This window comes from Thamnophis elegans, chromosome 10 (genome assembly GCF_009769535.1).
Source record: "Thamnophis elegans isolate rThaEle1 chromosome 10, rThaEle1.pri, whole genome shotgun sequence".
Classification (NCBI taxonomy): Eukaryota; Metazoa; Chordata; class Lepidosauria; order Squamata; family Colubridae; genus Thamnophis; species Thamnophis elegans.
This window is the reverse complement of record NC_045550.1, coordinates 65,768,261-65,793,460: the sequence shown is the minus strand read 5'-3', so window position 1 is coordinate 65,793,460 and position 25,200 is coordinate 65,768,261. Positions and strand designations below refer to the sequence as shown.

Below are 25,200 nucleotides of genomic sequence, written 5' to 3'. Positions count from 1 at the left end.
CACAGAGTCAGCATATTTGTCCCCAACAATCTGGGTCCTTATTTTACTGACCTCGGGTGGAAGGCTGAGTGAACCATGAGCCGATGAAACGTGAACTGCAGGCAGCCAGCATCAGCAGGCAGCAGAAATAGCCTGCAGTAATACTTCTAACCTCTGCGCCACCACAGCTCTTATCCACAGATACAGACTTTAGTTATGTTGACATCCTTAATCACAATACAGATGGGGGCCAAAAAAACCCACCCCAAATCAAATTCCTTGTAACTAGAGCAGACCAAATGCAATTTCTGTTGCTAAGTGAGATGGTGGTTAAATGAGGGGTTTTTTACCCCATTGTGTGACCCCTGTGGCCACAGTCGCTAAGTGAATCACTGCAGTTGTGAAGTTAGTAATATTGTTGTTAAGTGAATTTGGCGTCCACATCGATGTTGCTTGTCACAGGGTCGCAACAGGGGATCACATGACCCTGGGACAATGCAACCGTCATAAATATGAGCGAATTGCCAAGCACCTGAAGTTTGATCGTGTGACCACGGGAGATGGTGCAATGGTTGAAAGTGTGAAAAATGGTCATATGTCAGATTTTTTTCAGTTTTTTGTAACTTTGAACAATCCCTAAATTAAAGGATTACCCAAATGTCTATGGAGATTCTCAGTCATCCAGGTCATGGTTGTCCCAAAAATGCTTTTGAAGAAGCACTTTTGGGACAGAGCTGAAGAAATTAGAATAGAATAGAATAGAATAGAATAGAATAGAGAACGGAATGGAATATAGAATAGAATAGAGAACGGAATGGAATGGGGAATGGAATAGAGAATGGAATGGAATAGAATAGGGAAATATAATAGAATAGAGGACGGAATGGAATGAGGAATGGAATAGAGAATGGAATAGAATAGAATATGGATAGAATAGAATATGGATAGAATAGAACAGAACAACAGTTGGAAGGGACCTTGGAGATTATCTAGTCCAACCCCCTGCTTAGGCAGGTAACTTCTTGGATGAGAAGAGAAAGGTCTTCAAAGAAAAACCGGAAAGTCCAGTTGCCTCCTTAAAAAAGCACCTTTGGGTCAAGGATTACCTGTCCCTCCTTTTAACTTCCTCTCACGTCTTCTCTTTGGCTCCTGGTGGCTTTCTCTGATAACTCCTTGCTGTCCATCTCCTTCGTTACAGATGGTGAACGCTAGGAAGCTGGAGAAAGCAGAGGCCCGCCTGAAAGCAAAGCAGTGCAAGAAGCAGGAGCGAGATTCCGTCAAATCTGGGAACCCATTGTGAGTGAAGGGTGATCACCTTTGAGTGGGGCACCTGCTCCTCAACATTGGAAGGGTCTGCCAAGGGCTAATTTTACCAGAGTAAATAGTAAATCTTAGTGCATCAGTCTTTCCACTGCTTATGGGGAAGGAACTAGAAGTGATCAGGGTATGGCTGACATAAAGGAAAATAGAATGGAGTAGAATCGAAGTAGACCCTCTCCTCATTTAGCAACCATTTCCCATCCAAATATAATTGAACAGGACTTTGGCTTCCATCTAAACTCCAAAGCCCTGGGATAATAGCCAGATTTTGAAAGAGTTCCTGGATTTCGTCAGACCATAAACCGTATGAATCCCTGGGTGGAGACATTGTTCCAGAGGGCAGGCACCCATGATCGAGAAGGTGTATTTTCAAGGTCCCTGTAGATGACATTGTTTAATTGAAGGGAGCAGAGAGCATCTATTCTCCAACAGAAGAGAATCTCTGTAGCTCAGGGTTGAAGTGTGGTCCTTGGTACTCTCTGAGCTTGGTTGTAACCAACACCCAGATATGCAGGGATTAACATTAGACAAACAGTCCAAGAAGAAAGCATTTCCCTAATTCAGGTGCTATCGAGGAGGTGGAAAACCATACTATCCCCCAACATCGGCAAGGTAAGCTACTCATTAGCACTGATGATGTTGCTGGTTGGGGATTGAAACACCCGTAAGCAAATAATCGAGCTCAGAGAGAAATCCCCCGGCACCCACTCTGCTTAACCATCAGGATAGGCAGAAACTATTGGGAGATGGGTGATCCCTTAAATAAGCTAGTCACTAAGCCACAAATGGTACCTGGGCACCAACCGACAACCTGTGCAGTTTGTAGAACAATAGAGTCAGGTCAGCATCCCCAGGCATGCCCATCCATGAATCTATGCAAAGGTCTTCTCGGCTACAGCTGCCATCTACTCTTTGAGCGGGAGCTACACATCCAAGAGAACCATCAAATTATACACCTGTCTTGAGTGAGGAAGTGCTGTCCCATCCAACTCTAAAGATGGAGCGTTCCTAGACATGGTGTGTGTGTGTGTCCAACTACCCACCGCCATTCAATCTTCAGGATTAAGTTGCCATCCAGATCATTGTAGCTTTCAGATACTGGAACAAGATGATGTTGATGTCCCTTGATCAAGATGTATAACTGGGTATCATTCAGCATACCGATAATGGGGGCAGAATGGCTCAGCGGTTAAAGACACTTGAGTTTGTCAGCTAGAAATCTGGCAGCCTGGTTTCAAGGCCTAAGTGCCACACAATGGGGTGAGCTCCCATTCTTGCCTCAGCTCCTGCCTACCTAGCAGTTCTAAAGCATGCAAATTAGGGGTGGGATTCAGCCGGTTCTGACAAGTTCAGGGAAACAGGTAGCTCTTAGCGATCAGCTGGGAGCAAACCTGTTCGTTCGGACAATCAGGTGGGCCCTCCCACCTGCCCCTGCACTTTATTTTCCTATATCCTCTCAGCTGATTTGCGCGGCAGAGTAGATTGCCATGTCTCAGCTGTTTTACTCCCCAGAAGTAACGTGCAAGGTAAGTTTTGTTAAAACTGCATGCGCACGATCACTGAACCGGTTGTTAAACTGACAGGTTCCCACCACTGATGTAAATGCAAGTAGATAAATAGGTACCACTTTGGGAGAAAAATAACAGTTTTCCATTCGCCTTGGTGTATAATTATGCTGGCCACATGGAAGTAACTTTGGACAACACTGGCTCCATTGGATAAGGAATGGAGATGAGCACTCCCCACCCTACCCCCATCCAATTGGACTTGACAGGAGAAGGGAAACCTTTACCTAGTATACTGATATCTGCAAGCCAAGAGATGACCTCAGCCAGGGATTTCACACAAATGTTAAACAGAAGGGTAGAGAATAGCATTGTTGCACGTGGGAAACTGACACTTCCAAAAAAAGGGAAGGAACATGTACTCTCCCTGCTCTTAATGGCTGTTTGTGATTTTGTTCCGGACGGCAGGGTTCTTGAAGAAGCATCTGCCAGCCAAGCAGCCAGTAAGAAAGAAAACCGCCTTGAAATGTCAGGCAAGAACAAGTCCTATGACGTACGCATCGAAAACTTTGATGTGTCCTTCGGCGAGCGGTGAGTCTCCACGTTCAGCGTCACACCTCTTTGTAGTATCTTTGTAGTATCAGCTGATGTCAGATGGCCTTGGCCCCATCTCTGCCTCTGATGCAGAGTCCTCATCCAAGCCTTCCCCAGCTCCAGGACTGGCCCATGTTCCTCCCCAAACTCTTCACTGTCTGACTCTGCTACCAGCTCCGCTGGCAGGCCTCCACACACTTCTTCAGTGTAGCACTATAAACTAACTCGCGGTTATGCCTACCGTGGTATCCAGCCCAAACGTCATTGTAGAGGAAAGACGTTAGTATTTCTGTTGAATGGAGCTGAGCATAGAATAAGCATTAAAGCTGGACTTTGAAAAAAAATATTTATTTAAAATTATGATGCGCATTTACATGTTGGGATGTAACAGAATGTGTAGATGACCTTGGAGGATAAGAAGAAGAGATGTTGTCTAGGAAATGAATAAACAAGAAAGGCAGTAGCAGCCAGTGGCTTCACGGTCAAAGGTTGAAATTTAAGAAGGATCAGACAGACTTGCAAGATTCCCTTAAGGTAGCCCAGCAATAAAGTAGAATTGGTTCATCTAGTTTCTTATCTAGTTTACCTAGAAGGTGTCAGCGTTCCAAATATCATCCAGAATTAAATCAGAGTCCAAGGCAGAGCTTCCATCAAAGTTCCAATTTAATAAAAAAGACATATTGGTACAAACTGTGGTAACCCGAATCTGAAAGCTTCCTGGGTTTTCCACCCAGTTGAAAGTTCATGATCTTGTCCCCACACCCACAAGTCCATCACATGGTCCAATCTTCCTCTGCCACGCTGGCATTTTCACCCATCGAGTTCCGGTCAGGTGCAGAGGTGCGGAGACAAAAGATGACCCTGGGCTTCTAGAAAGGAATGTCTTATTTTGACAACAACACATTCTACAATTCTACTCCTTACTATTCCCCCTCCCAATTACCCCACTAATGAAGCAGCATAGTAAAATAAGAGAGAAAGACTATGGCAGGCCAAAGATCCTAAAAGGAATATGACTGCAGGCCTGACAGAAGGACTGACATGAGGTGACAAGGGGCTCTGTGATCCTGGAGTTGTACCTCTGCCCATCAGGTACGGTGCAGTTGTCGCCTCACCTGGCGCAAATGAGGCTTCTAAAGATCTCTTGCAAAAACCTCCCCTCGTGTCATGCCCCCGTCGGAGTCTGACTCTGAGATGGAAGACGAACAGCTGACAGAGAGTGGGAGGGTGGCTCCGTTGGCTGTGGAGGAAACTGGGGAAGGGCAAAGTCAGGCGGGGCAGAGCAAGGGAGAAGTAGAACAAGGGGTTCAGATGAAGACCAAGGCCCACCCAACCCTCCTCATCCTAGGGAATGCAGGGAAGAACGCAGAAGAGAGCAACGGGTTTTGCGTGGCTTACGAGGAAAGAAAGGGCCCCGATTCCCTTCACAAGGCACACCTGGGGATGGAGTTTAAAGGAGAGGCAGTTGGGAGGGCTGTTTGTCGGGATCCATCGCTGAGTTCACCTAATGTAGAGTTGTGGCCTGCCTTGCTGGCATTCCTCCCGACTGTTTGAAGTATTTACGACGTTCTGTGTGTTTACCTCGTCTTGCTGGAATTATCTTTCACTCCTGGGACTCCCTATCTTGTCCTGCTGGAGTGGTTGATTGCAGTCATTCTGCTTACAGCGTTTGGGCTGCAGGTTTATGGAAGAGCTTTTCTGCAGGCCGGAGTGTTGGGAGCACAGTTGGTGCTAATAAAGGCATTCGTACCAGTTCTCTGGCTGTGTTGCCTTTGTGTCTCGCCTCGGGTCATCACACCTCCTTTTATAAAAGCACAGGATACAGTTGTCTTTATTCTCTTCTTTTCAGGGTCCTCCTCACAGGAGCAGACCTGAACCTGGCTTACGGCCGGCGATACGGCTTGGTAGGTCGGAACGGGTTGGGCAAGACCACGTTGTTGAAGATGATCGCCAGCCGCAATCTGCGCATCCCCTCGCACATCAGCATCCTTCACGTGGAGCAGGAAGTGGCCGGCGACGAGACGCCAGCCCTGCAGAGTGTGCTGGAATGTGACACGGTTCGTGAGGGACTGCTCAAGGAGGAAAAGGAGCTGACTGCCCGGGTTAACTCCGGAAGGTAACCTGGTTCCCCAAAGAACACTGTCTAATTCAGGAGCGTTGGTGGCGCAGTGGTTAGAATGCAGTATTGCAGGCTTCCTCACTGCCAGCAGTTCGATTCAGAATGGCTCAAGGTTCACTCAGCCTTCCATCCTTCCGAGCTTGATAAAATGAGGATCCAGATTGTTGGGGGCAATACGCTGACTCTATAAAACCGCTTAGAGAGGGCTGTAAAGCGGTATATAAGTCTAAGTCAGGGTGACAAACTCAAGGTGCATGGGCTGGATCCGGGCTATGTGTGTGTGTTAGATCTGGCCTGCAGGGTTGCCCTGGAAACGGAAGGACCGGTCCGCGGTGCCTCTTCCGGCGAAAACAGAGCTCCGGAGGGCTACAGTGGGTTGCATGAGGCCATTTCAGCCGAAAACTGAGCCTGGGAGGGATGCCCCCAACACGAGTGATGCTGAATTGGCCACACCCACCCCAGCCACACCCACCCTAGCCTCCCAAACACAACACTAATGCAGCCCTGTTTGTATGTGTGTATGGTATAGAAAGGATTGCAAGCAAAAAAGAATCAAAGGTAAACTAATTAAGGTGAATAAAGATAGTAGGTAAGCTGATATGTATTAATAATGGAAGGTGAAATCAGTTTCAGTTCAGTTTATTGTATTTGTATGCCGCCCTTTTCCCCCGAAGGGGGACTCAGGGCGGCTTACAACTCGAACCGGGGAAGGGGGATACAGACAAAAATTTAAAAACAAACATAACAATATATAATTTAAAAACTCACAACAGTCATACCATTCGAGACAGGGGCAACAGCTCTTTAGCCCCAGGCCTGTCGGAACAGCCAGGTTTTGAGGGCTTTGCGGAAGGCCTGGAGGGTGGTGAGGGTTCGGATCTCCACGGGGAGTTCGTTCCAGAGGGTCGGAGCAGCCACAGAGAAGGCTCTCCTGATTGAATGATTATGCTGGGTTACAAACAAGAAAAACATTAGTTGGGAAAATTATTAGAGGAGGGGAAAAAATGGAGGGAAAAGATGGGAATATGCCTAATAATATATAGTTAAAATCATAAGATGAGATAAAATGGGGGGGTTTAATGATGTAAAAGTATGTAACAGCATTATGAGGATAGCGGGAAATTTGAAACCGTCTTGCACTGCGTCCAAAAAGGAGGTTGTTACAGGGGGGAGGGGAAACAAATGGAATTCGTATAAAGGTATACCTCTAAAAGAAAAACTAGCAATATGGAAAATATTTTTTCTTTGAGAATACAATTATTAATGCCATTGATATTAAATGGGGTTTGCTAAAAGGAGGAAATACACTGTGTAAAATAGAGAATAGAAGGGAGATAAAGAGAGGGAAAGAGAGAGAAAGGAGACAGAAGAGAGGGAAGTAGAAGGGAGAGAAAGAGTAGGAGAAAGGGAAGGTGTGGAAAGAGAGGAGAGGGAGAAAGCAAGGGAAAGTAGAGAAGAGAGAGAGAGCAGAGGGAAGAAAGAAGGTAGGGAGGAGGAGAGCTGAAGATGAAATAGACTAAAATATGGTGTATGGAAAGCAGAAGAGCAAATAAAAATTGAAGAGGCTTAATGGCAAAAGGAATTGATATATTATTGAATACTCAAAAAATGCTTGTTAAGATGTACTGGTATATTTTGGATTATATTATATGTATCATTAAAAAATAAAAAAAAATGACCATTTAAAAAAAACAATACTGATGCAGCCCTCAATGAAATTGAGTTTGACACCTCTGGTCTAAGTGCTATTGCTATTCATTCTGGAAGGCGACCTTGTTCCCAAGGTACTAATTCTAATCTAATTCAGGTGCAGAGCAGAGCTAGTTTGGCCATCAGCAAACGACCATGCTGCTTTCTTGTCTTTTTTTTTTCCCAGGGGAGTAGGCACCGAAGGTGCTCGACTGTCCGAAATCTACGCCAGTCTAGAAGAGATCGAGGCAGACAAGGCCCCAGCAAGGTAAGTTGAAAGTCTCTTGTAAGAGCAGAATTACCTCTGAATTGACATGCTTGGTAGGCGGTGAGTTCTGGCAAAAGAGCCGAAAATCGAGGTCTAAAATAGCAAATCCTGATGCATTACGAGCTTTTGAGTGCATGCGCTAAAATAAGCCCTCCTTGAAATATTGCAACACAGCAGCAGCCATGAGGTGACCACGCTCACAGCTTCCTAAAACTTAATAAGGCCTCCCCAAAAATAAGGCCCAAGTGCTTATTTCGGGGGTCAAAAGAAAATAAGACCTTGTCTTATTTTCGGGGAAACGCATTACTTCCAATCAATTCTTTTTTCTTTTTTTTCTTTTTTTTTTTGCAATTTTTTTTATTTTTAAACATAAAAAACAACAAAAATTCTCACCCATACATACTGTAGAAAGTGTATCAGTTGGTTACAAGAGGTTTTTATGCATCTCTTCCACAGTCATCAAGCATAATTCATATTAACTCAAGTATTTTAACTCAAATATTTATACATGTTACTCTTATCCTCCATTTATGTTTGACTATAATTATTTAAACATCCATCATAAACTATACCAAAATTTAATACATAACCACATAGTGGCATTTCATTTAATATTTCTAAAATCGTCCAATAACACTGAATCCATCCTATTCTAGCTAAACATCCATAATATTTAATAACAATTTTTTCTAATCCTCCTTTCCAAATCGCTGTTGGCAATTTTCATCTAGTTTCCTTATACTCATGTATATTTATATAGGTTGTCATAGTTAGCCCTCCTTTATTTGACTATATTCTGTATCATAACATTTTACCCGTAACAATAAAAACTTAACTGTATCTAGCTTGATTCTTTTTTTTATTAACTTTTGTATATAATCCAAAGGGATTTCTAATCTTCCTTTCATGGGTACCATTCAATATTCATATCCAATTATTACTTATCATAACACTACACATTGTATACATTATTATCATTATCAATTATTTATTTAGTTATATCTATTATTACTAAGTTTCACTAAGTTTAACTAGTTTTAAGTTATATTCTTCCATCTATCAGCCATGTATCTTTCCAATAACAAAAACAATCTCATATCTTCTGCCATAGTATTTTAACTCAGATATTTATACATGTTACCCTTATACCTCCATTTTTATTTGACTATGATTGTTTAAACATCCTTCATCATAAAATTGAGAGACCGCCTCCTGCCAATCACCTCCTCGCGACCAATTAGATCACACAGATTAGGCCTCCTCCGAATTCCATCTGCCAGTCAGTGTCGACTGGCGACTACGCGGAGGAGAGCCTTCTCGGTAGTAGCTCCGACCCTTTGGAACGATCTCCCCGTGGAGATCCGTACCCTCACCACCCTCCAGACCTTCCGCACAGCCCTTAAGATCTGGCTATCCCATCAGGCCTGGGGTTAGATTGTAATCCGTCCCCTCCCGAATGATGAATGTTGTGTTCTATTTTTAATTATGTATTGTTTTATGTCTTACTGTTTGTATTCCCCTCCCCATGAATTGTAAGCCGCCCTGAGTCCCCCCAGGGAAAAGGGCGGCCTATAAATAAACTTTCCAATTCCAATTCCAATATACCAAGATTTAATACATAACCACTTACTGGCATTTCATTTGATATTTCTAAAATCCTCCAATAGCACTGAATCCTTATGTCCTCTTCTAGCTAAACATCCATAATATTTAATAACAAACTTTTCTAATCCTCCTTCCAATCAATTCTTATTTCACGTTCAGACACCGCTGCCTTTCCTCAAACTTTTCAGAGTCTCTCATAGACACATCCATAGTCAGCTTCTAGTCCAGATTCTGGAATCCAGAAATTACATTTCCTTTCTTTTCCTTTTCCTTTTCCTTTCCTCTTGCAGAGCGTCCGTTATCCTGGCGGGGTTGGGTTTCAGCGCAAAGATGCAGCAACAGACGACCAAGTAAGTGGGCTTTAAGCCAAGACTGAATTGTTCCCTTCTGTGATTTGAACGATGGGATCCTAGATTTTTTTTTTCTTTTTGATCTTGCCTACCGCTAGGTGCTGGGACAGAGGGGCGCTTCCCGAGATAGGAAGCTTGGTAGCTGTCCCTTCACATTACAATTGTGATAGAGGGGGAAGTGAACTTGGCCATCTCTGACACCAATCCTTGAAAAATGTAAGGCGACCTTCCGTATCTACAGGCAAACTGGGGTCCGGCTGGCCCAGGGAAACTGATCTCTCTCCACTTTATTTCATTTTCCACAGAGAGTTTTCGGGAGGTTGGAGAATGAGGCTGGCTTTGGCTCGTGCCCTTTTTGCCCGGTGAGTCCTCAAGGATCTCCGTTCTGCTCAAAATCCTTTTCCAGATAATGGGTTGATACTAACAATGGTGGAGTGAAACCTCACTTGAAGTCTTCATCCTGATTAGATGTGTGTCAATCCTGAAGCTGACCTGGGCAAAGCCATCTTGGAAGCTTCAGTGTTGCCACACCGGAGCAAGGGATAGGGAGGAAGGGACTAGAGATAGCTGGGCTTGTGTAGTCAAAATAAAATACTTTCGCTTGAGAACCAAGGACATTCTCACACCTGGTAGGAGGCAGGAGAAGTAATGTCACTGGACCAGTGGATGCCACAGTGATTGGGCCATGTGACTGGTTGTTTGGGGTTGAGGGGAAAACTTTTACTTTTAATTAGGTGAAAATGAGAGTTTTCACCAGCATTGTGCCAATATGACAGTTCCAATCAAGCTAATCTTTGAGGAATTCATCTGCCTCAGAGATATTGCTTGCGATGAATATATTACTTGAAACCCTGACATTATTGAAGAAAAACGCCTGACTGCAGTGGGGAGTGGGGAGATGAGATTACTGGTGTTTGGACTGCAGGTAGTCCTTGCCTTACAACCATTCGTTTAGTGGCTGTTCAAAGTTAACAAAGTATTAAATACATGCCAGTTGCTGAGTGCTTGAATTTTGATCATGTGACTGCGGAGATACCACAAAGGTCCTAAGTATGAAAAATGATCAGAGGTTACTTTTTTCAATGCCATTGTAACTTTGGACACGCGCTAAATGAATGATTAAAGTCGAGGACTATGCTGTATGTGTTTTGTGCACAAAAGTGTCAGGGTTCCAAATAGCATCCCAAAACAAATCAGAGTCAAAGGCAAAGTATTGCTCAACGTTCCAATTGATTAAGAGAAACATCTTGGCACATCTGGGAAAACCCAAATCTGAAAGCTTCCCGGTTTTTCCCACCCAGTTGAAAATTTAAGATCTTGCCACCCCCCACACAAGTCCATCACATGGTCCAATCTCCCACTGCCATGCTGGCAGCTTCCACCCATCCAGTTCCAGTCAGGTGTAGAGGTTCAAAGACAAAGGATGACCTTGGCTTTCTAGAAAGAATGTTGTTATGGCTACATAGCATCTCACTCTTACAATCCCCCCTCCCATTTTCCCACAATAGAAAAGGCATAGTAGAATAATATAGAAAGTGTGGCAGGCCAAAGACCCAAAAGAAAGATGGCTGCAGGCCTGACAGAAAGATGCATATCAGTTGGGGATACTTACGGTTGTTAAGTTTTTCCAGAATTTATAGGACAAAACGAAAAAGAATGCTTAAATCATGGAGTCCTAAAGGTGCTTTTTTCAAGAGGCAACTGGACTTTTTTTTTTCATTGAAGGCATTTCGCTTTTCATCCAAGAACCTTCTTGGATAACTGGATGACTGACAATTTCTGTAGACATTTAAATCATGGCACCGGTTCTCCTGTAACATTGGAAATTTCAAAATAAAAAAAAGGATAAAGGCCTTCCATGGCAGTGAGAAAATCTTTCAGTCTAATCTATCAGCATGAAACTAATCTACCGCATTTTTCAGAGTATAAGACGCACCTCCCCCCCCCCCGCAAAAGAGCGTGGAAATGTTGGTGCGTCTTATACACTGAGTACAACCATTTTTGGCTTCCCGAAGCCTGCCCCCACATCTCATTTGTGTGAAAAACGGGCTGTTTTTTGCCAAAACTGAGGCATTTTGCCTTTCCCCAGAAGCACTCTGCAGGCTTCAGCAGGGCTGGGGGAAGGCAAAAATGCCCCAGTTTTTGTGAAAAACAGCTTGTATTCTGCCCATTTTTCACAAAAACGGGGGTGTTTTTACCTTCCCCCAGTCCAGCTGAAGCCTGCAAAGTGCTCCTGGGGGCCGGGGAGGACAAAAACTTTATTTTCTTACTTACCTCTTCGAAATCTTTCTTATACACTGGTGCATCTTATAGTCAGAAAAATATGGTAAATGTCTCTTTTTTTACTTTTCCAAATCACTCTGTTTTCATTGAATAAATACATTCAGCTTTTTAAAATGCTTGTGTAATAATTTTCTCAACTTAAAAGTTGGGCAGAATCCTTTTTTTTTTTTCAAATTTTAGATGTTCGCCTACAGAATCTGGGGCTAAGTCACTTGATTAGGAGATTGATCAGCATTGTATACATTTAATAATTAAATATTAGAGCAGTGAAACCTTTTGCCAAGCCTTACACGAATGGTAATAAAAGTGCAGGCTTGTATAAAAAAATTGCCAGTTTAGTAAGTAAATTTTAAGAATTTCCCCGTCAAAAATAACTGGACTTGAAAGGATTGGCTTTCAGAGAGGATGAAAATATACAATACAATACAATAGCAGAGTTGGAAGGGACTTTGGAGGTCTTCTAGTCCAACCCCCTGCTAGGCAGGAAACCCTATACCGTTTCAGACAAATGGCTATCCAACATTTTCTTAAAGACTTCCAGTGTTGGGGCATTCACAACTTCTGGAGGCAATTTCTGTTCCACTGATTAACTGTTCTAACTTCCACATGAATATGAAGAGTTATCGTTATTGCATAGAAAGCTTTGTGAGAAATCTACTATCAAAGCAATGCCAAAGTAAAATTTGTGATTGCCGCACTAATAATACTTCTGTCTCCCTTTTCTCTTCTGTTGATTTTAATTTTCCCAGGCCTGACCTTCTTCTGCTGGATGGTAAGTCTTTTCTGGACATACGTAGACCGAAGGGAAGAGGTGGTGCAAACTCACCTCAGAAAAATTCTCCAGGGAATACTGATGTAGACTTATTTATTTCCATCCCCTGTTGGACTCCTGATTTCCCAATTGCTCTGACCCAGTGTTTCCACATGTTTTCACTTCCCAATTCTGGGAAGTGGAGTAAACAGTAACAGAGTTGGAAGGGGCCTTGGAGGTCATCTAGTCCAACCCCCTGCTCACACAGGAGACCTGTACTACGGATTTGAACCGCCAAACTGCCGGCTCAGTGTCTTAGTCACTGAGCCACCTAGTCAGGCACTTCCAACATTTGGAAGCTCTCTAGATTGGAAAGCCATTGCTACAACCATTCCTGGCAGATGTATGAATAGGACCCACCAGGATCTGTGGCCAATTTTCCTGCCATTGGGAGTTGTCAGAAATATATGGCATCTCTTTCACAAGTTGGCCAAATAATTTAAGCCTCTGTTGTACAGGGCAACTTTGACGATGTAATTGATTAATCAGAATAGAGCATAGAATAGGGGTTCCTTCCAGCTCTAAGGGACCTTGGAGGTCTTCTAGTCCAACCCCCTGCTCAACCAGGAGACCCTATACCATTTCAGACAGGTGGCTGTCCTTGCTTTTATTAAAAACCTCCAGTGATGAAGCATCTACAACTTCTGAAGGCAACTTCTGTTCCACTGGTTAGTTGTCCTCACTGTTAGGAAGTTTCTCCTCAATTCTAGGGTGTTTCTCTCCTTGGTTAGTTTCCATCCATTGTTTCTTGTCTTGCCTTCTGGTGCCTTGGAAAATAAGTTTGCCCTCTCTTGTTTCTGCGGGCCCATCAAAAACTGGAATGCCGCTATCATGTCACTCCTAGTCCTTCTTTTCATTTAAGGCACCCATTTAACAAAGGAACCCGCCATCCCAAAACCAGCTTTATTTGAAGGAAAGGTTAAAGAGGGAAAATGGATTCTGAAGTCTTTGCAAGATTTTAGGCGCCCATTTCATCAAGTAAAACCTTATCAATGTCCACCAAAAAACGTTGGCTCTCCTTCAACTGTTTTGCTAATGTCACAAAGGAGCTGGCCATCTCTGTCTTAAATTACCGTATTTTTTGGAGTACAAAACGCACCCTCCCTCCCCCAAGCAGGGTGAAAATTTGGGTGCATCTTATATACCAAATGTAGCCTCCCCACCCATCGCGTTTTAGGCCTGTTTGAGGCTGCAGGGATTGCCACCGCCCCCCTGTGGCTTGCTTTTTTGGCATCTGCACCTCATGTTTTCAGCCTCTGAACGCTCCGTTTTGAGACCTGTTCAAGTCTGCGGGGATCGCCAGAATACCGCCTCCGCACATTGCTTTTTAGGCCTCTCCCCATTTTCGGGTGGCGCGCGCTCACAACCAGCAAACTAATGTGCCAAAGCTGACCAGGCTGTTTGCTAAGGAGGCTAGCCAGATGAGGCAGAGGCCGACATTTTTTTTCTTATTTTCCTTCCCAAAAACTTAGTGCTTTTACTCCAGAGTAAAAACCAGATATACTTTGGAATATACCGGAGCTTATACTCTTGAGCGTCTTATGCTCTGAAAAATACGGTAACTCGTTTTCTTTGTTTGATTTTAATCATGTTCTGGGCGTATTAGAACTGTGGAGCCATTGTTTCTTTGAGCTGTTTAATTCAAAATGTGACCATTGCATCACGAACACTTACCATTCGTTTAATGACCATTCGAAGTTACAGTGGCCCTGGAAAAGTGACTTATGACCGTTTTTCATACAAGCATTCTGCATCCCCGCAGTCACGTGACCAAGATTCAGACACTTGGCAACTGACTCATATTTACAACGGTCGCCGTGTCCCAGGGTTACAGGATCCCCTTTTTCAACCTTCTGACAAGGAAGCCAGATTTACTTAGCAACCGTGATGCTAACTTAACAGCCGCAGTGCTTCACTCAACAACTCTGGCAAGAAAAGATTGTAAAATGGGGCAAAACTCATGTAAAAACGGTCTTGCTTAGCCATCAAAAATTTGGGCTCAATTGTGGTCATAAATTGAGGATTACCTATATGTCTTTCCCCTGTGAATGTTGTCCAAAGGGGCTTTGTGTAACAGCCTTCTTTCAATTCACTTCCAGAGCCTACCAACATGTTGGATGTGAAGGCGATTATCTGGCTGGAAAACTATTTGCAGGTCTGTCCAAAATTTGGAAAACCATCCGCGGTTGAGGGGGGCAAGGGATAGTTTAAGGCAGAGGTCTCCAACCATGGCAATTTTAAGACTGTGGACTTCAACTCCCAGAGCGTCAGGCCTACAAGCCATCTTTTCTTTTGGATCTTTGGCCTGCCACACTTTCTATTCTTCTACTATTCTATTTTCTATTGTGGGAAAATGGGAGGGGGATTGTACGGAGTGAGATGATATGTAGCCATAACAAAATTCTTTCTAGAAAGCCAAGGTCATCCTTTGTCTTTGCACCTCTGCACCTGACCAGAACTGGATGGGTGGAAGCTGCCAGCATGGCAGTGGGAGATTGGACCATGGGATGGACCTTGTGGGTGTGAGGGCAAGATCTTGAACTTTCAACTGGGTGGGGAAAACTGGGAAGCTTTCAGATTCGGGTTTTTCTCAGATGTGCTAACATGGCTCACTTAATAAATTAGAACTTTGAGCAATACTTTGCCTTGGACTCTGCTTAACTTTTGGATGCTATTTGGAACCCTGACACATTCTGGGAGTTGAAGTCCCCAAGTCTTAAAGTTGCCATGGTTGAAGACCCCTGGTTTAAGGAGCTTGGGGCCTTCAGATCTGGCTGAGACCTCAATCTTGCCTTTCATTTTTTCCCTCCCCATTCTGGGCCCTTCTAGACTTGGCAGTCCACCATCCTTGTAGTGTCTCACGACCGGAACTTTTTAAACGCCGTGGCCACTGATGTCATCCACCTGGCAACTCCCAGCGTCTGACAGCTACCGTGGGGACTTCGAGAACTTTGTCAAGATCAAAGAAGAACGGCTGAAAACCAGCAGCGTGAATTCGAGGCCCAGCGCAATACCGGGAGCATATCCAGGTCAGAGAACGGAGCTGGGTTAACGAGGCAGTTGATCCGACAGTGCCATATGAAATATGATGGGATACATGATGTGATAAATCGTATATGAAAGATGACGGGATGTGATATATGATATGATAGCAAAGAACAGATCTTAAAATAAGGCTTTTCATCCCGGGCACCACACGAAAAAAGGGACTGTCACTTCTCAAATGTTTCCCTCTATGTCAAGGGTCGGTCCGCGGTGCCTCTGCCAGTGAAAACAGAGCTCCGTTTCACTGGCGGAGGGTTTGCAAGAGGCCTTGCACAGCCAAAAACAGTTTGTGAGGGCCACGTGTGGCCCTCCCAAGTTCCATTTCATTGCAAGAGGCTCACGGGAGGTCGTTGCAGCCAAAAACGGAGCTCAGGAGCCCATTTTCACTGGCAGAGCGCTCGGGCCACCACAGGCACGTCCGGCACGAGGGATGTTGAGCTGGCCACACCCATCTTGGTCCCCCACGGTCAAACACCACCCTGATATGCCCCTCAATGAAATCGATTTTGACACCCCTCCTCTGTGTAGTCTACATAGCCATGAGAGCCAGCTTAATTAATTAATTAAATGTATGTGCTGCCACCTGCAGCTTACAACATTGAAACTTTATTTGTTTGCTTGCCGCCTTTTCATCATTTTTATAAATAACTCTAGGTGGCCTACAACCTCCTATTTTCCCCATGGCACAACCCTGTGAGGGTGTGGACTGAGGAGAGTGACTGCCCCAAGCCCTCAGCTGGTTTTCATGGCTAAGGCAAGATTTGAACTCACGGTCTCTTTGTTTTTTATTATGGAGCCTTAACCATCAGATCAGACTGGCTTTCTTATCCACAAATTTAAGTTCTCTCCAGAAGATTGCAAAGAGGCTCCTGTAACTTTTTTTCATTCTGTTTCAGCTTTTTCTCCTGTGCGCTGCTTGGGGAATCCAAGCATGGGTTAACTTTGTCCATTAGCCTAGAGACTGAGTTATGTAATTGTTGACCACGCCTCCTCTGACTGGGATCTTCAGTTTTTTTAACTCAGCCCTGCCTAAAAAGAATAAATTAATTTGCTCTAGGTTAATAGACAAAATTAACTCATTCTTCAACTTGGATTCCTCTTTATTGCCTGGAATTGTGGACTTGGAAAAGCGCAATCGCTTTGTTTAACCTTCGGCAGACGACAATATCTGTTAGTCGGACCTCATTGAAATATTGAGCGAGTTCCTTAAGGCTCTCGTGACTGGGGGGAACTGCCCCAGACAAAGTTAACCCATGCTGGATTCCCCTCACAGCGCATATAGAAAGACCGTTCAGGTAAGTCAACGGTCGATTTCCCTGTCTTCATTAGAACAGACCAAAAACGTACCCTATTTTTTAAAGTATAAGATGTCCAGGAGTATAAGACGCACCATTAGTTTTTTGGGGAGGAAATAGGAAAATAAATTCTGCCTACCAGGTAATTCACCTGGCGAGCGTCCTTCAAGCACAGCCTCAGCACATTAGTTCGCTGGTTGTGAGCGAGTGCGTTGGGCCTGAAAAGCAGCTTCTAAAGCACAGCTGATCGTCGCAGGGAGCTGCAATTAGTAAGCACGGAAGAGGTAAGAGAAGGCAGCAGCTGTTCCGGGTTGCCATTTTTGGGCTCCACGTCTCGCGTTTCAGCCTCCAAACGCTCCAATCACCAGCCAAAATTGGACGCGCAGAGGGTGGCGATCCGCGTGGTGTGCTCTGGCGATCCCAGCAGCCTTGAACGAGTCTCAAATGGAGTGTTTGGATGCTGAAAACACCAAGGTGTGAAGCCCAAAAACGCAAGCTATTGTCTGTGGCAATCTCTGCAGCCAGGAAGAGGAGGTGGCGGAGGCCAAAGGTAGGGGGCCGGCAGGTGGGCAGGGCTACATTTGGAGTATAAGATGCACCCAAATTTTTAGCCTCGGGAGGTGGGGGGTTGCATGTCTTATAGTGTAAAAAATACGGTAGATTTTTGTTTGTGCACCCAGCAATGAGAACATTCTAACTAATGCTTTTGAATATATGCACACAGAGTATATCTTCTTCAGCCTCCACTGCATATCATCCTAATGCTTTGGTTGGCTATCAGAGAGGGACAGAATCTCGGGCTCATTTCTTATTGTGTTCCGCTGACTTCAGGGTGCGCAGGTTTGAAAACCCTCCTGCTTCACACCTCTGTGGCACACTCATGTAATAAATAGTTTGTATCATGGACTCACAACTTCCTTTGCCAGACTGTGTCCCTGCAGCAGCTGGTGCATCCTTCTGTATACGTGAATCGTCTCTGCTCTTCTCCCACAGGTCTTTATCGATCGATTCCGTTATATGCAAACAGGGCGTCGCAAGTTCAGAGCAAACTCAAACTCTTGGAGAAGCTGTGAGTATCCAAAAGAAAATGAACATCTGGATGGATTGCCTAGTCCAGGGGTCGGCAACCTTAAACACTCAAAGAGCCACAAAGGTCCTAACCAGAAGCCCGCTGCCGTTCAATTGTGGAGCCAACTGGAAGTGCCATTTCCCCATCATAGAGTCTCCTCCTAGCGCGTCGTCCTTTTTCCTCTACCTGTCCTAACCGAAAGCCCTATCATTTGTGGAGCTGACAGAAAAAACCACCCCTTACCATAGAGTCCCTACTGGTGCACCCTGCTCCCCCCCCCCCAAAAAAAAAACCCCGTAAGCTCCTCTCAAATTGTGATCCCAACTGGTGATAGGGAGCCTCAGCAGAGGGATGAAAGAGCCACATGCAGCTCCAGAGCCGCAGGTTGCTGACCCCTGGCCTCATCTATTTAAGGATTGATCTGTGCAGGATCTACAGACTGAGCAGCTGATTTAGAACAATTTCTTAAGGGTGGTACACGCCCTGCTTCTGGCATGCAGCATTAATCTCAAATTATATAAACTAAAGTAATATTTTGTATTAATTAGCTCTTTGCTTGGATGTATTTCTTAGTTAGGAGAAGTTTGCTGCTTGACACACTTCAGCCCTGGCTATCTTTCAATCACTGCATTATCATAGAGCAGTAAAGAAACAGTACTAATGCAAAGGCTTATCTCTTTAAAGCAGGGCTCTCCAAACTTGGGGACTTCAACTCCCAGAGTTCCTCAGCAGCCATGCGGGTTCGGGATCTCTGGGAGTTGAAGTCCACAAGTCTTAAAAGTTGCCAACTTTTGAAGGCTTCTGCTTTAAACCTTATCGTAACTAACAAACATACTGACAGGATGTTGGTCGAAACAGGAAAGGCTGAGCTGCTTGCTTCAGTTTGAGGAGATCCCGATTTTAAGTTCCACCCAGCCGCTGTCAAAGAATGTTAAAAAAAAATCTGATTAAAAAAACTAGAAATAGCTAATTGGCTAGTTTAGCCCAATAATTTTCTCTTGATTTCTCCTCCTCTTGTCCCCACAGGAGATTTGAATTTATTTATATTTTAGAAATTCTAGTCTCCCATAAAAGGTGAAATAAAGAACAATTCAGATGATAGTGTTAAGTGATTTTCATACTGACCTAGAGAAATTGATGAACTCTTTTTTTTCTTCTGTCTTTGAAATCCTTTACACCAGTGTTTCTCAACCTTGGCAACTTGAAGATGTCTGGACTTCAACTCCCAGAATTCCCCAGCCAGCAAATGTCTTCAAGTTGCCAAGGTTGAGAAACACTGCTTTACACCATAGGTCTTCAAACTTGTAACGTTAAGACTGGCTGGAGAATTCTGGGAGGTTGAAGTCCACGCGTCTTAAAGTTGCCAAGTTGGGGGGGGGGGGGGCTTGCTTTACCCTTACAGAATTAGGGGGAAAATAACTGGAAAGGAAAACAAGCTCTCTTTTTGAAGAAAGGATCTAGGGAATCTAGTTATAGTAGTTCTTAAAGGTTCAGTCCTGACAGTTTATCTGCTTCCTAAGTGGCTGCTTAGTGATTGGATATTTGATACCTATCTCTTACTGCAACAAGACTGATCGGTGTCTGTCTTCCAGGCCGAAACTGAAGCCCAGTGGACAAAGAATCTGAGGTGATAATGAAGTAAGTGCATCATTTTTTCCCCCAAGTTTTATTTCTTTTATTTATATAACATTCAATTTCATCAAACAGTGTGTGTTCTGGGTACAATTGTGCTTAATAATACATTTTTTGTTGTTATTATTCCTGGCCACCATATTAATAATATAACAACATAATATAATATTAATATTTAATATTTGACATCATCTTTTTTAACAAATCTCTTACCATTTCTTCCAATTGTATCTCATCCTTTCTAACTTCTATTATTTAGCCATTGATAAAATAGGTCCCATACCAAAAAGTATTCACTTTGTCTTTATCCTTAATAGCAAGTGTTAGTCTATCCATTTCTGCGCAGTCTAAAATTTCTTGATCACATTCCCCTCAGACAGGGAAAATGCTCAGAAGGAAGTGACTGTTGATGGGCACAAGAAAGCCACATTTTCTAGTCCGTCATAGAAAAAGAAGGGCAGACGTCTCCTTACTCACCGTCTGTCTTCTCAGACTCAGTATAAACAGGCCTCACTTAGAAAATACTCATTTAATGACGGTTGCAATAGTGCTGAATGAGTGATACTTATCTGCTGTTGGAAAGGCCAAACGTACATGGCTTGGAATCAGGCAGCAGCTTTGCAAAGAAAGAAAAACTTATTTCAGGAAATCGAAGTAGATTCCTCTTTTTGCAGTTCCCCTCTTTGCCCAAATATGAGGAAAGCCTTACTGCATTAAGTGGTTGTAAAAGCCTCGTGGAAAAAGGTTTCCATGGAAATGGGATTTGCATAAGAAAGCAATCCTGAAAGTTCTGGCCCTTGCAGCATCCTGCACTCACGTGATTGCCATTTGGCTGGGGAATTCTGGGAGTGGAAGTCCATGCCTCTTAAAATGACCAGAGGTTGAGAAACACTGCCTTAAGCAAATCACCCAGTCTTGGGCACCTAGTTTGCAAGGCAGAAATGATACAGGGAAGCAGAGGCCAAAGGGTGGTTGGCCAGTGAGTGGGTGGGGCTATATTCAGTGTATAAGACGCATCCAAATTTTCACCCTCTTTTTGGGGTGGGTGGGAGGGAAGATGCGTCTTATAATCCGAAAAATACGGTATGTAAATGTAATTGGTTTGTATTCCAACCATAGTGTATTGTTCATAAAACAAAATTAATGCCAAGCTGATTCACCTGATCTAACAGAAGCAAAGAGAGCTCTTTTGGCCACTTCCGTTTTTACTCATTCCCCCCCCTTTTTCCCCCTGTAGGTTCCCAGACGGCTTTGAGAAATTTTCTCCTCCCATCTTACAACTTGATGAAGTGGACTTTTACTACGAGCCCAATAACTACATCTTCTGCTCCCTCTCTGTCTCTGCTGATCTGGATTCTCGCATCTGTGTGGTAAGATGAAATATTTAGCAAAAGGTATTCTGTGGAAGCGATAAAGCATTCAGCACCACAAGCAATCAAACAAAAATCAATATTGTTGTATTCGGGTCTTTTCCTGTGTAAGATGAAATTGTCTTGGCAATGTTTCAGTGAGGTCTCACTCGCCATCTTCAGGCTGGGTTTTGGCCTTAACGGAGCTGCCGTCTTTCTATAAATCTTGTGTGAGTGCTGGCTTTGTTTCAGTAGGTGGAATGATTGGTTGTGTGATTGTATCATGATTGGTAGATTGGTGCTGGCTGTGTGTCCGTTGTTGTTCGTGTTTGTAACGGCCTGGGTGGTGGGTGGGGGCTGTTTGTTGACTAGGGCTGGTTTCCAGATGGTAGGCGGGCGGTTATCGTCACGTTTATTCATGTTGTGAGGGTGTTTCTCTATTTCGATAGCTTCCATAATTATTCTCTTGTTCAAGTGTTCAGTTTTGGAGATTAACCTGGTTCCTTCAAAATTAATTTCATGTCCTGTAGCTTAAGGTGATGGAAAATGGAGGAAGTTTTTTCTTTTACTGCGTTATTGTGTTCGGTGATGCATCCATTATTCTCCTGTTTGTCCTATGTATGTTGCAGACAGATTTTGCATGGTATTTCGTAGACTCCTTGGTTTCTAGCTGGATTTGTCTTTGAGGTTTCTTAAGATGTTGGCTATTTTTTGGTCAGTGTTGAAGGCTGTCTTGATATTGTGTTTGTGGAGAATTTTGCTGATTTTATCTGGGGTGCCTTTGATGTAAGGGAGGAGGGCGATGCCGTGTCCTGTTCTGTGTCTCAGTTTTTTGGGGAAGTCTCCCTTGGATTAGGTTGGTAATTGTTTTTTCTTTGGAATCAGTTGGAGATTAATACGTTTGTGAGAGTGTGTAATTCAGTTTTCAGATGGTCTTTGTCGGCTAGGAGATGAGGGTCTTGGCTACAGAGTTGATCTGTGTAGAGTGGTGATGGATTGTGTGATATATAATGATATATATATATATATATATATCATTTACTTCTAGGTTGGAGAGAATGGAGCCGGCAATCTACCATGCTGAAGATCCTGATGGGAGACCTGGCACCTGTACAAGGGATTAGACACGCTCACAGGTAGCTTTCAAACCACCATCACAAGAGATAGGGGTGGAATGAGAAGAAGAGAACACGCTCGTAGAAAATTGCTGACTTGTTGCAAAGTAATTCATAGCATCCTGGATTCTTGAGGGTACACGTACTTTACTGGAGTTAACCTTTTAATCTTTCCGTAAAGATGGGAACTTTTGCTAAAATCTCAGCACAGTGGACTAGAACAGTGGTCTTGAATTCACAGGCTAAACTTAATTTAATGTAATTTTTTAAAGCTTTAACTTGCTGCACCTATGTATGGTTTGCCAATTGCATGGTGGCAGATAGGACAACGCTCCAGAGGGTCAACATCATTGCCCAGAGGATCACTGGTTGCCCTCTCCTCTCTTTGGAAGAGCTTTGTAGCTCCCGCTGCCTTAAGAAAGTTCCAAACATTCTTAAAGATCCATCTCATCCTGGCACCCTTTTTTTTTTTTTTTTGGAACTATTACCATCTGGCAGACGGTACAGGACAATAAAAACAAGGACAAACGGCCTGAAAAACAGCAGCTATCCCAGGGCAGTAACCATATTGAATTCTATGGTATAGTGCAATATCGTGTTATATAGAATCTAAAGGATGTATGTTTGTGTTTTTATTTGTATAGTTATAACGTACACTGCAGACAGCATTTAATTCCGTTGCACCATGTGCAATGACAATGAAGTAAACTAACTAACTCAAGGCCACATTGTGTGCAACATAAGCTCTACTTCGAAGCACCATCACAGCTCAGCTGAATGAACTACTTTCTCTCCCCCCACCCTCCCTCTGCTCCTTCCCTCATTAGAGGAGGCTTTAGGGGAAGCTACTCTTAGCTTCTCAGTGTTAGCTGGGAGATGCAACACTGCCGTTGCTTCCTGTCTCTGCCCTACTTTCCTGCTTTTTCTGCAGCCCTTAAAGCAGTGTTTCTCATGTGACCCGTCAAAACCGCGGTCCACTAAAGCGCGCCCGATCAAAGCGTGTACGTGACGTCATCAGCAGCGCGACAAATAAAATTAAAAATAAATAAATTAAAATAAAATTAAAGCAAGCGATTCACATAAAGGTAAGGGTTAGGGTTAGGTTAAGGGTTAGGTTAGGTTTAGGGTTAGGTTAAGGGTTAGCGTTAGGTTAAGGGTTAGGGTTAGGTTAAGGGTTAGGGTTAGGGTTAGGTTTGGGGGGGTTAGGGGTAAGGTTTTCGCGTTAATTTAAGTTTACCGCTCACAGCGTGCCGTTTCGTCGCACTGTGATGGCGTCACGTACGCGCTTTCGTCGAGCGCGCTTTAGTCTACCGCGGATTTGTGATGGAACCGTTTCTCAACCATGGCAACTTTAAATTAGGTGGGCTTCAACTCCCAGAATTCCCCCCAGCCAGCGTGGCCGGCTGGAGAATTCTGGGAGTTGATGTTCGTCCATCTTAAAAACGGCCAAGGTTGAGAAACACCGCTATTAAGGGCTGCAGAACAACAAGCCCTGAGCAGTGCCAGCCTTGTCTTCTCCTCCTCCTCCCCCCCTCCCATATCTCTCTCCCTAGGATTGGGTGGGTGGGTGGAGGGAGGGAAACCACCAGGAGGGAAGACTGACCTTGAAAAAGATGCAACCCTTGCTGCTGTTGAGTGATCCTAGGAGGAAAATGTTGGGATTCTTTGAAGAGTTATAGATTAGATATTACGTCAGCACGACCTGTGTCCCTTTTTGGAATGGATCCTGAAATTTTCCACAGCTCGGATAGAACAGCAGTAAGGAATATGTCTCCTTAAGCAACCGAAGCCAGGTTCAATTTTTTATCCTCCTTATTCTCTCCTTCTCGGTCAGGGGAGCACATTTATCTTGCCAAAGAGCGAGTTATTCCTTTGGCTAATGTTTTCAATAATGTTAGTTGCAAAGTCACGTCCGACCCATCGCGACCCCATGGACAACGTTCCTCCAGGCCTTCCTGTCCTCTACCATCCCCCGGAGTCCTTTTAAGCTCACACCAACTGCTTTGGTGACTCCATCCAAGCCACCTCATTCTCTGCCGTCCCCTTCTTCTTTTGCCCTCTGTCTTTCCCAGCATGAGGCTCTCCAGGGAGTCCTTCCTTCTGGTTAGGTGGCCAAAGTACTTGAGTTTCCTCTTCAGGATCTGGCCTTCTAAAGAGCAGTCAGGGTTGATCTCCTCTAGGACTGACCGGTTAGATTGCCTTGCAGTCCAAGGGACTCGCAGGAGTCTTCTCTAGCACCAGAGTTCAAAGGCCTCCATTCTTTGGCGCTCAGGCTTTCTAATGGTCCAACCTTCACAGCCATCCATTGCAACTGGGAAAACCGTAGCCTTGACTATACATACTTTTGTTTGCAGGGTGATGTCTCTATTTTTTAGTATGCTGTCTAGATTTGCCATAGCTTTCCTCCCCAGGAGCAAGCGAATTTTAATGTCTTGGCTGCAGTCCCCATCTGCGGTGATTTTGGAGCGCAGAAAAATAAATCTTCTTCCCCATCTGTTTGCCAGGAATTAAGAGGGCCGGATGGCATGATTGTAGTTTCTTAATGTTGAGTTTCAAGCCAACTTTTGCACTCTCCTTCAACTGCATCCAGAGGCTCTTTAGTTCCTCTTCATTTTCTGCCACTAGAGTGGTATTGTCTGCATATCTGAGGTTGTTGATTTTCTCCCGGCAATCTTGATTCCAACTTTTGATTCGCTTTAAATTCTAGTTTCAACAACGGTGTATTTTTTTTTCCTGCCTGGCAGAAATCTTAAAATTGGCTATTTCAGCCAGCATCATGTGGATCAACTGGATTTGGACATTAGTGCCACAGAACTACTAACAAAAAGTTTCCAGGTAAGTTGCCAAACGCCCTTTCACAATTCATTAGATTTCAGCTCCCTCAGTTTCAGGGCCTACCTGGTAACCATCAGAAATACCTTGAGCGCACTTTGCCCTGCCCTGCTCTGTTCACTGAACACTGAGATTAAAGACAGTGACTTGAGTGACAACCTCATTCTAAAACATGGCTTTTTATCCTAAGTTTATTGGCAAGGGTTCCTGGAACCTGTTAAGCCAGCAGCATCTTTATTGATCAGTGGGCCACACTGGGTTTTGTCAAACCCATAGTCCAAAAGGTACCGATGTTATGGCATTGGTCTTAAGGCCCTCATTTTTCCTCTTCCCATCTCTT

At 44.0% G+C, this 25,200-nt stretch overlaps 1 protein-coding gene across 1 annotated transcript in view; it reads left to right on the top strand.

The window, feature by feature from the left end:
- Positions 1–25,194, top strand: part of ABCF3 (ATP binding cassette subfamily F member 3) — a 32,624-nt gene extending 7,430 nt beyond the window's left edge. The window contains 20 exon segments of the mRNA XM_032225869.1: positions 1,178–1,275; positions 3,273–3,395; positions 5,248–5,514; positions 7,394–7,474; positions 9,370–9,429; positions 9,735–9,791; positions 12,462–12,484; positions 14,623–14,678; positions 15,353–15,445; positions 15,447–15,498; positions 15,501–15,527; positions 15,530–15,552; positions 17,857–17,878; positions 17,881–17,932; positions 19,525–19,537; positions 19,539–19,570; positions 20,802–20,934; positions 21,962–21,980; positions 21,983–22,049; positions 24,773–25,194. Of these exon segments, the coding sequence (XP_032081760.1) occupies positions 1,178–1,275; positions 3,273–3,395; positions 5,248–5,514; positions 7,394–7,474; positions 9,370–9,429; positions 9,735–9,791; positions 12,462–12,484; positions 14,623–14,678; positions 15,353–15,445; positions 15,447–15,498; positions 15,501–15,527; positions 15,530–15,552; positions 17,857–17,878; positions 17,881–17,932; positions 19,525–19,537; positions 19,539–19,570; positions 20,802–20,934; positions 21,962–21,980; positions 21,983–22,049; positions 24,773–25,049 (1,575 nt within the window). The 3' untranslated portion in view covers positions 25,050–25,194.
- Positions 25,195–25,200: the final 6 nt, after the last annotated feature.